We start from the raw sequence: 12,510 nt of genomic DNA, 5'->3' as shown, positions 1-12,510 counted from the left end.
CTAACCTTTGTTTATGTCATTAAAATGATAAAAAATATATTTATATTACTCATCAGTTATTGAAATTTTTATAATTGCCGTCTATATTGTTTTAGCAACACTCGCGGATAGTTTTTCGAAATACCGTTAATCGTGTACGTAGAATTTTACGCGACGCAAAATGAAGCCTACCCTCCATTACTAAACGGACTATGGAACTGAACAGTTAGGTTAGTTTTATATCGTTTGTTGCCATTATTTATAATCTTTAGATGTATATTATAAACGTGTTATTCACCTATTGTTAAATTTGATATAAATGACGTTAACGTTAATCAAGAGAGATTGCAAACAAGCAAATAAATATTTCGACACCACCTCGCAAACAGTTTAGCTGTTTATGTCGACAAAATCTTGCATGCACCATTAACGATGAGAGTGTTGGAATTATATAGCGGCATTGGTGGGATACATTATGCTCTTCAAGGTGAAATATTTGCTTTTACATTGCTCACTTAATAATATTTGAAAACTCTAAACCTCCATGTTTGAGCAAATTTATTATTATTGTGAAATATATTGTTACGTGTTTAGTAAAACAAAGTTCTCACACAAATGATTTTCTCATTTTCAGAAAGCGGCATTGAAGGCAAAGTCATTGCAGCGGTTGACATAAATACCATTGCGAACAGTGTATACAAACACAATTTTCCAAATGTGTTACTCATGAATCGTAATATTCAATCGCTTTCTGTGCAGACGATAAATGAAATAAATATAGATACTATATTAATGAGTCCTCCGTGCCAACCGTACACAAGAGTGGGACTTCAAAAGGATATATTAGATAATAGGTCTTGTTCGTTATTTTATGTCCTTTCACTGATTCCTCAAATAAAAACATTAAAATATATATTGCTGGAAAATGTGAAAGGTTTTGAAAAGTCAGAGATGAGAAATGCAGTGCTGCAATGTATTAGTTCATGCGGTTTTAATTATAGAGAATTAATTCTAAGCCCTTGCCAGTTTGGTATTCCAAATACCAGATACAGATATTATCTACTGGCAAAAAGAAAAGATCTTGAATTTTGCTTTGAACATTGTGCATTGGATTTTAATCTACCAAAAGTTGCCTTAAGTGTTTTACCAAAAAGTAAACACAATTTGTTAGCAGAAAAAAGTTGTATACAGAAATCTAACACAAAGAGAAATTGCTATACACTAGAAAATATTTTAGAAAATGTTGAGGAAACAAAATATCTAATTCCTAGGAAATTGTTGCAAAAGAGAGCTTGGTTGTTGGATATAAGAACGTCTCAAAGCGATGGCTCGTGCTGTTTCACAAAAGCCTATGGTCATTATGTAGAAGGAACGGGTTCTGTATATTGTCCATATTCAGAAGATACGATTAAAAAGGCATTCTTAGAAGCAAATAAATATGAAAAACAATCGTTAGAAATGTTGGAAGTTTTGGAGAAATTAAAGTTACGATATTTTACACCGAAAGAAGTGAGCAGATTAATGTGTTTTCCTGAAGAATTTACATTTCCAGAAAATGTAACATGTAAACAGAAGTACAGGCTATTAGGTAATTCAGTTAATGTACATGTAGTTAGCCGACTGATATTTTTATTATATATTGAAAAAAATATTACATGACCTTATTTAATGAAATATATTTTACACATATTTTTATTAAGTCTATTTTTTTTTTATCTTAAGATAAATTCCTGATAGCAAAAATATTTATCAGGAAATGGGTCAGATGGTGGATAATAAATATCACACGATAAAATATACAGTACCTCAATACAAACACAAATCATTCATACACATTTAAATGATAGGAAATGTTTTCTTTGCATTCATTTCTCTTGATTAATATACATCATATATCCCTTTCCATTCCTAATACTTTTGAAGTTCTAATAATTCAATTTCCTTATCTTGTATAATTTTGATGCAAAATTACTTAAAATTTAATAATTGTATTGCTGCACTATGAGTATCTTATATCGTTTCTAGTTCTGGTGGAATATGAATCTTCTTTTCTGCTGCAAATTTTTTAAGTGCCTGATATTTTGAATGCCACGTCTCTATTTCTTCTCTCATACGATTGTTGTCCTCTTGCATGGCTTCCATGTCACGATATTCCTGAGTTTTCTCTGATTCCAATTCATCTTTCTGTTCAATTCTTTTGATGCGACAACTGGCTGCGTAGCCTCTGTTTTTCAACGTACGTCTACGTTGTTTCATACGTACAATCTCCTCTCGTGACAATCCACGTAGTTTTAATTGTCTGTTCAAATCCCTGACTGATATAGTTACTAACTCATCATCGCTAATATCTAGACAAGGGCCAGGCGATAAAGGATCCTGAATAGATAAAATTATAATTTATTTCGCATCAGGTTTAAAAACAAGTGTATACATGTAGAGTTACATAGTATACAAATGCAAAATGGTGTTTCACGTCATATACAAAACATTAAAAAAATTATTAATTCTCGATTGATCATAAAAATAATTTATATATATATTCTAAAAATTTCCTATTATTTTCCTTAAACGAATTACAACGAAATCAATTTACTATCGTTACGATATTTTAGTCGAGTTCGAAAACATGTCATACAATGACGGAGACTACAGAGAGAAGCAACTTACCATTTTTATAGATCGTTTTCCTTCCATGGACATTTTCCGAATAGAATTTTTCAAGTACCAACGTCAAGAAACCACCAAAGTTTCGATTTTCCTCTAGCTTTCTTGCTTTGAAGAAATATTTGCTTAGTCATTGTAGAACTTCAAGTAACCCAGTTCGTCATTCGTATAGTGGTGGTTATCTTTCTAAAAACATAAGCTTCTCCCTTTAATAACTTGTCCCTACAAATTTCTAATAATTACATTGGCATTTCTTCGAAATTATTTAAACAATTATATATGAACTTTTATTTTAGATTCTACAGTAATTGCATGGGAAATTTTATATGAATTCCCGAGGCTCTTTTTTCTTTCTAGATGGCGGTTCCGCTTCAGTTCAATTATGTCTCGATAGAGGGCCATTAACTGATATTATTTCTCGTTAGTTACGCAAATTCTACATTTATACTATAAAAATGAAATAAGCAGCAAGTAAAGTAGTGGGTTTACGGGTTGGAAGGAGAATCTTGAGGGATTCCGACTTCTGTGGCCTAACCTAACCTAACCAACCCTTTGGCTGGTTTATTCGCTCTACTTCCAGTTGAAACAAAACGAAGAGTATTCTCGTAAATCCCTTTTTTTAACATTTAGGAGATAAAAATTGAACTGCAAATCGCTAGAATATTATAAATTATTTTATTAAAATTTTTAATAGATCTCGTTTCGAATTATTTTTGAATGTATTATTTCTGTGCTTTTAATGGTTAAATATATATGAGTTGTACATTTTTTATCCCTGTGCGGTGGGGATCAGAATACACCCACAGTATCCCCTGCTTGTCGTAAGAGGCGACTAAAAGGGGGAAGATAGGGTTAATGAAGATGTAGAGAAGAGTAACGAGATTTAGTACAAAAAAAAAAAAAAATGATGCATGCGAAGATATTAAGTGCAAAAAGTGTGCAAAGAGAATGCAGTTTTCTATTAGGCAGAATAAGAGCATTGTGTTCCAAACGCTATCTACTGATATTCAAAAATTTAGTAGCAAAATATTAAACTGTAAATTATACATCTTTTTGCATCTGATAAAGAATATTAAATTCACGTATTGAAATAAAATTTATATCATATATTAGAATCAGTTTCATTTTCTATTTTACTTAATTTTATTTCATACATAATTAAAAATACTAATCTTTGGTACGCGTAGTCTTTTATCAGTACTTCCGGTTTCTTAATGGCGCTCTAATACCGTTGGAATATTTTCTGCGAAGAAACAACGTTATTTTATATTGTATCATTAATTTTTAGTTGCAAGTTATCAAATGGTTACACCATAAAGTTAAAGTGACATTCGTGTGATTGTTTCTAAGTACGTACGACGCTTGAAATAAGAAGGCAAGCAAAATGATTCAGCCGACTGCGAAGGGGATACTGCGGATCGTATTATTGGCGCGTTCCATGGTTTCTTATATGTTCGTTAGGATAATAAACAAAGTGGATTTGATTTTCATCAAATAAACGCGATTGAATGCAGAGCACTCGTTACTGTGGAATGAAAAATAAATTGAAGATCAGGGATGCCGCGAATGTCAACGTAATAATGTATATTTGCAAAGCTGGATGAGAAAACGGCAGACCTTGAAGGTATCAAAACCTGCTTGTTGGATATAAGTAATGACTCGAGTTATCAGATGATTTACTTTCATGAAAATCTGTTATATAATGAATGAAATCAGAGTTTCATAATAGCTTCCTGTGTATATTACGCATCTCGAGATGTATTTCTATAATATAACTATGCAAAAATTTTGTTTGTAAAAGACTCCATAGCAGTGGCCGACAAGCTTATTAATAACCAGAGCCAAACATCGATAGTACAACGATTGATTTTGATAGTCAGATTTTTCAAACTATAACTATATAGGTAGGTACACTTTTCTTTTAACTTAATTGTAGGGGATAACGCCTCCCAGAGAGCGCTTAGGTTATCGACGGCTGCGCATCACCAATTCGTGGTGTCTGTTATTATAGTAACGCAAAATACTTATCCACGAGTTTTCTTTATCGCGAGGGTTCTCCAATTATTCAGAGAAAATAGGTGTCGGTGTCACGGTGAACTGGTACTAACCGATTTGTTTTTCTGTTCCAGATCCCGGGAATGGCTATTATCCCCTAGCGGTAATTCAATAGCTAAGAAAATGGCAGAACTGGAGGAAGATAGCGAGCGGCGGAGGGGCGACATTATCAAGAATAGGCAGGGAGGAAAGAAATACTTATCGGATAAAAATACAGGTGAGTAGTTTTTCAAGAACGTATATATTTTAGGGTGATCAAGCGAAACTTTAAATTAAGTCCATGAGAGAAAGAATAATAGTTTTGAAATTGACATTTTTTAAATTTTATTTCGGAAGATGTTTGTAACCGATCCAGATGAAACTTGGTAAGAGTTATTGAGAGCAATGGTGAATTTTAAATATGAAATCTCGGTTTTAGTAATTTATTAAATTAACCCTTTGCACTCGAGGGCTCCGGAGGGAAACCATACAAGCTTTCAAACTCGATGGATAAAAAACAAATCGTAATAACTTCATTTATTCTGTTAGAAAATTCCAAATGAAATCTGTTGAGGAAAGTTTCGTTTATGTAACTACAAAAAAATTGTTATTTTTTTCTTTCGGGTACAAAGGGTTAAAATATAATCTTACACTTGTAGATTTTTCTCGTGTATACGAACATTCTTAACTTGTTTATTTTCTAACACGCTCGAATAAATATGCATGTTACCGTGACATTGATATTTTTCTTCTTCGTATTACATTTGCATTACTTCGACGCAGACAATTTTTAAATCCATTGTTCTCTAAACTCGTCAGCTAAAAGTACCAAGCTATAAATAAATCTTTCCATTAAAATCCTGCCTGGGATTGTTGGCGACTTGAAAGCGTGCGAATACGAGAGATTCGCGTTATAATTTAACATTCTCCACGTCAGTCAAGCTCAGGTTTCCCTGCAATTGGTTCGATTGATTTCACCAGAAAAATATCACTCGCCATGAGCATCCCTCGTTTCGTCTCCGCGAATATTCATTTACTACAATAATAATTCAATCTTCGTTCAAGACTTCTTGTCTTTGTTTATTATTAGAAATACCTCTGAAACATTTCGGAATGAACAATCTGCTTTCACACGAAAATACAGTTATTTAGTTATTCCAATAGCATATACTACGTTTAGTTCGGATAATCGTGGCTCCACAGTACATCGATGATTTATCTATCTGTTTAGTCATGCATAATTATTTCACAGCAGCTTTTTCAATTTCATCGGTATAGTTTATTGCCTGGATTCATCCGCACGAGTCCGTTGTTCACAGCGAGATGATTTCCAGCACGATTGTGTAATTAGACCGTTTATAGTTTCAAACCACGAACCGAGGATGATTAAACTGCACGTACCGTTAGATAACGCCTAACGATCGTGTTAATTTGCGTTATTTTGCAAGCTGCCCGAATAGAATTTCACCATAACACGTTTCGATTAATAAAAATTCGAAGTCGTTCGACTTGTTTCATTTTTCCAGCTATCTCAGCGATGAAACTTGTGTTTTATTAACACATTCGAGACAAGTAACACACCGTGTATATTTTAAAATTAAATTTGAATAATTGTCATTACACATGGTGTGTTATCAATGTATTAGTATTAACCGTTGAGTGGCAGACGGCGCGATCGCGTTCCTCCTGTTCAGTGTTTAAAAGTCAACTACGTAATGAGAAGAGCCAAATTGACTGCATGGTGGACGCTTTTAAGAATGGCACAGCAACAATAACGCAAGATTCTCTACCGATAAGTAGAAAAACAGCACCATTGGGACTTCAAAACGTAAAAATTGAAAAGTGCCATCGCGCTGCTTGGAATTTCGAGACGTAGAAATTGGGGAGCGCAATCGCACTGCTTGGGACTTTGAGACGTAGAAATTGAAAAGCGCCATCGCGCTCTCTAGCACTTTTAAACATAAAAATTCAGAAGAGCTATCAGGCTCCATGGCCCTTCTCGATTGGAATTCTCCAAAAATCGGTGGCACCTAAAAAATGAAACATAATAACAAGATGGGAAATTGTTATTGCAAACAAGTTTTTTACTAAAAATAATTAATATAAACGAAAAACAAAATTTTCACTCCCGAGGATGTCTCTAAGTAGACATTTGCGATTCCACGAGCTCTCGTTCGATGATTGCTTTTGGTGTTCGCCAATTTTTGATTTACGTCACTTCTTGGACTGTTAGATGGTCAAGTGGCTTGTCGCATTGCGGCCGATCGAGTGTCCAGGTATTTCCGTTTCGTTCTCCAAATCGTTCGGAAATACGGCCTCGCGAACGCTTTCGTTATCGTTACTTTGGATAGAGGCACGATTCGTTTTGTTTCTTTCCCCAAGGAATTTGGGAAAAGTGCCAGGGGCAGTGGACAAGGGGATTTATCTCCTCCGCGGTCGGATACCAATAAGTTGGAGATGGTACCGCGTGAAAAGGAAAGTTATATTCCTAGATGGAATTTCATTTTTATGGAAATCAATCTTTGTTTGGTGCTCGTCCAATGTTTCCACGATCCTTATCGCTTCGAACAAAGCATTCGAAAACGTTAGTCTGGAATAATACTCGGAGATATTATGAATCATTAAGAAATTTCATTTTTCAATTACAGTAAACGACAAACATTTGGTTACGATATCGTAATCTCCCTCCTTCTTTCCCTTTTTTGGATTCAAAGATACCTCTTAATCTTTTAGGTCACTATGTTAGGATGATCGGAAACTATTGATGGTATATGTATAAATTCCATTGGTATAGGCTGCTGTACGTAATTATGACTTGAAATCAAACGTGTTTCGATGCAGCGTAATCCTCTTATAACCATTATTAACAAAGCTAAATCTTGTGACCTGATTTATGTAACGCTGTTACTGGCTCATTACTACTATTACAAAATCATATCTACGATTCGAAGCTAAATTATTGCAAGTCTTCTTCCAGTATCAAGGAAAACTGGCTTGATCAATCTTTAATGATAGAGATAATGCTTTTATTGGGGAGAACTGTATAGTATATCAATACACTCAATGCTGTTTTTACACAGTTTATTCTAACAGGATTCAAAAAATTCCCCTAATTATTTCTTTCTGCTTTTGCAGTGAAGATTCTCAAAATGAAAAACATATCGTAGATATGTAAATTAAAAATGTTAACGAATTAATTTTTTTATATCTTTCATATCTTTTTTTACACAATTTCATCCGGAACATATTTACTCTGTAAAAGCAGTATCGAGTGTACAACAAAGTGTAATGAATAATTTTGAACCCAGGTGGCAATGAACAGATACTTAGTCGAAGCTATCGCTGGATTGCTATCTAAATTAGTGTCTCTGTTGTTGGAGTTTATAGTGTGGCTAATTTGTTGCTGATTAAAGTCCATTAGTAACAGCCAAGATACCCAAGACAGTATCTAGATCTCTGGAACATATTGTCACGACATGTCTCTGTATACTCGTCCATCTTCCTACCGTAATCTATTTCTTCCTTCTCTGCGAATATTTATTTACTACAATAACAATTAACCCTTTGCACCTGGTTCTTTCTCAGACGTTAGTAATAGAAATTATAGTTATAATTAAATTAACTATATTTTAGCAAAATCTTAGCAATATTTTTGCAATAGTTTCTATTGATAACGTCTTTTAGCAATAGAAAGTTTCCATTTCAAGAGAAAACTTGAAGAAAATATACATTTCTCAAAAGTTACGGTGGAATAAATTTAATCACAGAAATCACTAATCAATTCTGATATCCCCTTAGAGGGGACATCTGAGTGCAAAGGGTTAAATCTTCGTTCAAGACTTCTTGTCTCTGTCTATCGTCATATCGGAATGAACAAACTTTTTTCGCATGAAGACACAGTTATTTAATTATTCGAACAGCATATACCACGTTCAGTTCGGATAATCGTGGCTCTTAAGTACATCGATGATTCATATATCCATTCACTCATGCATAATTATTTCACAGCAGCTTTTTCAAATTGGTTTGTCATCTTGACAATTTCTTTATTTAAGTCGTTCCTGGGATCGCGAATATCTTCGAAACGAATGTCCTTGCATCTCCATAAAATTTCGACGTATTTCGAACTCCATTTCATCTTGTTATTTTGTCGATCGTGCGAAGAACTTCGAAAACCAGACGTTCATCGACTCCCAAGACGTCTCCCTTGCATTTAACCCTCGCGATTTCGAGTCAAGAGTCGACGCGCGGAATACCAATTCTTATCGTAGGTATTTCGAAAAGAATTGCTCTTCCGTGAAATAATTTTATAATCATTCCGTAATATTGGGCCGATTCTTTTACAATCGGCTCGCTGTTAAAGCTTTACATCAACTTTATTAGTTTCAAATGATTTGTAAGAATTCATTCTATGCGCGTATTAAATATGCTCTTTCTAATCAATTATAAAATTAATTCTATGCGGACAGTGGATTATTAATTTTGAAGGAATTAGCTAGTTTTAATAAAATGTAACTTACGAGGCGTCATACGGGTTGCACTTGAATCCATCGTCGAAGGCCTTGCAATTGAGAATGCTTGCTGCATCGTTTCTTTTATAGTACTTCGTTCGATTCTTCATTCTCTGATCGTTTGTTGTTCTTCGGAGGTATAAAAAGTTTAAGTGATTGCTTCACGCGATCGTCAAGGTCGTTACGCATGTTTTATTTTCACTTCCTTACGCACAATTCGCGTATAGAATATCGTTTGTACAAAGGAATTAGTTCGAATAAAATATATATTAATTCATAAAGTCTAATTCTTTACAACTGTATTAACGGTAGAATTATAAATATTTTGAATGACTACAGATCGAGAACGTGCAGAAGAATTCAATTAAATTAATCGTTCATTGCAATAAAAGTACAACAGAATTTCAAACAATAGGACGTACAATCTGTTCAGAGATAATTTTTTCATAGTGAGAAAAAGAGTTACTTAACTTTTTGTTTTATTACGATTTATTCATTTTATATCGATAGGAATGGGTAGAAAACAATAAAAATGCACAGAAGACCACAACTTCCACAATTGTGCCTTTGAGCGTTAATAGTAATGAAAAATTAAACGTCCACATATATGGTCAAGGGCGTCAAGGTGTTAAAAAACGATGATAAAGCTGCGCAGAGTCATTAGAACAGTATCCACGATCAGAATTTCCAATTAACACGATTGTCTCGCGAAAGAAACGGGCATTTCTCTCTAATCTAAAGTAACCCCTCGAAACGCGTCCTTAAAACAATCGCTACTTAAGCCGCATTGTGCCCCGTCAGCCTCGAAAGGGTTAACGTGTAACCCGCGATTCCCTTGAAATCGAGAAAAGTTGTCGCCCGACGAGTTCGTATAGGTACTTGGTCGTCGTCGTCGTCGTGGTCGTCGGCGGCGGTGGCACACCGGGCGTCGTTTCGGCGTCCTCGGTCGACCTCGGACGTGTTCGGGCGTCGCGCCGCCGTTCCGTCGCGACGCAGCTGACAGTCGGTGGCCGAGCATCGCGACGCGTGCATCGTACACGCGCGCCACGCGAGTAGACGACGACGCTCTCATCCCCTCCCGATACGAGCGGGTACCAACGGGAACCGGAAACGGAGAACGCGAAGGGTCACCAAGAACGTAGAGTGAAATTGGTCCCGCGTGCTCGCCGTGCACACGCGATTGAACCCCATCGTTCCTCGAGGACCGCGAACTACGTGGGACGAGGGGGACACGCTTAGCTGCGAGTTCCAGCCGGGAAAAATGCACAACAGTTCCTGTTTGTCACGCGGACGACACTGATGGTCTGTATCGCGTGTGATTAAAAAAAGGTTCGAGGGATGAGAGAGTATCTCGAGAGAGCTTTATCGCCACGCGGCTTCCGGGAACTCCTGCCAGGGGTGACTTTCATTCGAGCCGTTTATGCTAAAGTAAAATGGGAGAATACGCTGTTGGGATATTGTGCGTGCTTCTGTGTGTTTTGTTTCGGTTTTAGGGTGTAACTAGTTTTCTACTGCTATGTTTGGAAAGTTTCGGTTAATGTATGCAGCGTAAGGGTGTGTGCGCATCTGATAGTAAAAGTATTGAAAGTTCCTCGTCAGAGAGTCGATTTTAGCAATACGTACTACGTGAATTCGGTTCTCGAGAGTAAATCGCGATAATTATATTCTTTGTTGGACATGCATATGTAAAATAATTAAGGAAATTGTGTGTTTTTATTGTTCATAGGGCGATTTGTATGTTACTCGTATTGGGCAAGGTAATTTTCACGACTTCTATATGTTAGCCAAATGTATATGAAATTATTCGGATAATTATCGATTCAATCTTCGGTTCAAAGTAACAGGAGTGATACATTTCACGCAAGGATATTAGTAGGAAGGGTACTTATCTTGGGTCAGTAATTTCGTGAATTCTATATGTTCGCCAAATGTATATGAAATTGTTCGGATAATTATAGATTGAATCATTGGCACAAAGTAACGGGAGTGATACATTTCGCACAGGAATATTAGCAGGAATGGTAATTCGAAAAGCTCGTTGATGGCTCATTGATGTCGCCGTGTTAGACGTGAAACAGTTCTACCTTTAAAGCCTCCAATCGATTCATTTCGATGGCCAACGTACGTTGCGCTGCACTTTGATCTACCAATTGAATTCCGCGTTAATTCTAAATAAAATTATTAATCGTTTCTACGAGATAGAAAACGAAATCACGTCATAATTTCTAGTCCGTTAAATTAGTTTCTCTTAATATTTCGTCGACTTTCTTCCGATCCGATATGCCTCAAGTAAAATGAATCGTTTCTGCGAGATAGAAGATGCGAGAAATCACACGATAATTTGTAATTCGTTAAATTAATTTCTTTGAATAATTTTGTCGACTGTCTTCCAATTCGATACGCCTTTCTGTGTGTACACGATTCTTCGCGAGCAGTCATTTTCGTACGTGTTCGAAAGAAGTGAGTACGTGCTTGTTTACTCTGGGCGAAGGCATTTCTGCACGAGTGCCCTTGGAAATATAAATCTCTGTCAATCTGATGTTCATCGACGAGAAAATCCTTCAGCCCACCCGTCGGAAGTTTTCCGCGCGTGTTATCACGCCCGCGGATTTCCTCGAAGACTTCTTCGTCGTTTCGACCCTCGCGTCTCGAACGTACGAGCTACGTCGAAAGAAAGTTACGAGCTCGCCGCGACGCGGTAATTCAGTTGGCATCTCATAATAATTATGGTATTTGTTCAGCGAATTGGATAGGGAACTTTCCGGCACCGATCGCGATCGAACAATAACCGAAGTTATCAGTGTTTCGCCTTCCCCTGTTTGAACAGGGCGTGTATATGCTCCCGCTTATTTGGATACCTGTTCAATCAGTTATGTAGTTTGCATGGCCAACAATGTAGTACGCGCGTTATTCGAATCTATTCCCATCGTTTATCTTCGGAGATCAATATAATTACGCAGTGGAAATTAGGCTGTTGGAGTTCGTCGATTTTCTTTCGTTACATATTCATCGATTTCTCGAACAGCGGGCTCACTGTTTTTCTCCTCTGGTTCCACGCAATCGCCTCTGTTGCTAGCGTTGCGTTTTAGAATTCTTCTTTCTATGCCGCCATATAGTCACCATCCTGCACTTTATTATATATATATTTATATTAGTATTACGTTTTAGGGATTTATTACTTTCTGCTCAAATTAATGTATTTTTCTCATTTTTCTTACTGAACCGACGAGTTGAGATGAAAAATATTTTCGTCTTGATCGAATGTGAGAAATAATTCCAAGTTACTCGGTAGGCTTCTCAGATACAAATATGAGTGCAAAGG

General features: G+C 36.1%; 3 protein-coding genes across 5 annotated transcripts in view; 2 read left to right on the top strand and 1 right to left on the bottom strand.

Moving 5' to 3' along the window:
• Nucleotides 1–95: 95 nt before the first annotated feature.
• Mt2 (tRNA (cytosine(38)-C(5))-methyltransferase) lies at nt 96–1,674 on the top strand. Its single transcript, XM_076896700.1, has 2 exons — nt 96–466; nt 614–1,674. Exons 1-2 carry the CDS (start codon nt 412–414, stop codon nt 1,636–1,638), a joined length of 1,080 nt encoding a protein of 359 aa, XP_076752815.1. The 5' UTR covers nt 96–411; the 3' UTR covers nt 1,639–1,674.
• A 32-nt stretch (nt 1,675–1,706) lies between these two features.
• Nucleotides 1,707–12,510, bottom strand: part of Maf-s (MAF bZIP transcription factor K) — a 475,183-nt gene continuing 464,379 nt past the window's right edge. Inside the window, exons 2-3 of one of the 2 annotated variants that reach the window (XM_076896733.1) lie at nt 2,432–2,451; nt 1,707–2,355 (exon numbers count right to left, since the gene is read on the bottom strand). In XM_076896733.1, the coding sequence (XP_076752848.1) occupies nt 1,990–2,355; nt 2,432–2,451 (386 nt within the window). In that variant the 3' untranslated portion in view covers nt 1,707–1,989. Of the gene's footprint in view, nt 2,356–2,431; nt 2,452–2,646; nt 2,898–12,510 lie in introns of those variants that run through there. The other variant, XM_076896732.1, reaches the window with a different exon arrangement.
• The window catches only part of Wake (ankyrin repeat and fibronectin type III domain containing protein wide awake), a 206,016-nt gene continuing 198,392 nt past the window's right edge, over nt 4,887–12,510 (top strand). The window contains exon 1 of one of the 2 annotated variants that reach the window (XM_076896587.1): nt 4,887–4,915. Coding sequence is in view for 1 of the 2 variants with exons in the window: in XM_076896588.1 (XP_076752703.1) it covers nt 10,488–10,490 (3 nt within the window). In the remaining variant the exon portion in view is untranslated. Of the gene's footprint in view, nt 4,916–10,402; nt 10,491–12,510 lie in introns of those variants that run through there. The other variant, XM_076896588.1, reaches the window with a different exon arrangement.

This window comes from Xylocopa sonorina, chromosome 6 (genome assembly GCF_050948175.1).
Source record: "Xylocopa sonorina isolate GNS202 chromosome 6, iyXylSono1_principal, whole genome shotgun sequence".
Classification (NCBI taxonomy): domain Eukaryota; kingdom Metazoa; phylum Arthropoda; class Insecta; order Hymenoptera; family Apidae; genus Xylocopa; species Xylocopa sonorina.
The sequence above is the reverse complement of the archived record's forward strand: the minus strand, read 5'-3'. Positions and strand labels throughout refer to the sequence as shown.

What these genes read in the sequence shown, in the direction of transcription:
- Mt2 (XM_076896700.1), top strand. Translation starts at nt 412, where the DNA reads ATGAGAGTGTTGGAATTATATAGCGGCATTGGTGGGATACATTATGCT. An exon ending in GATACATTATGCTCTTCAAG is followed by an intron (nt 467 to 613) that starts GTGAAATATTTG and finishes TCTCATTTTCAG; the next exon opens with AAAGCGGCATTGAAGGCAAA.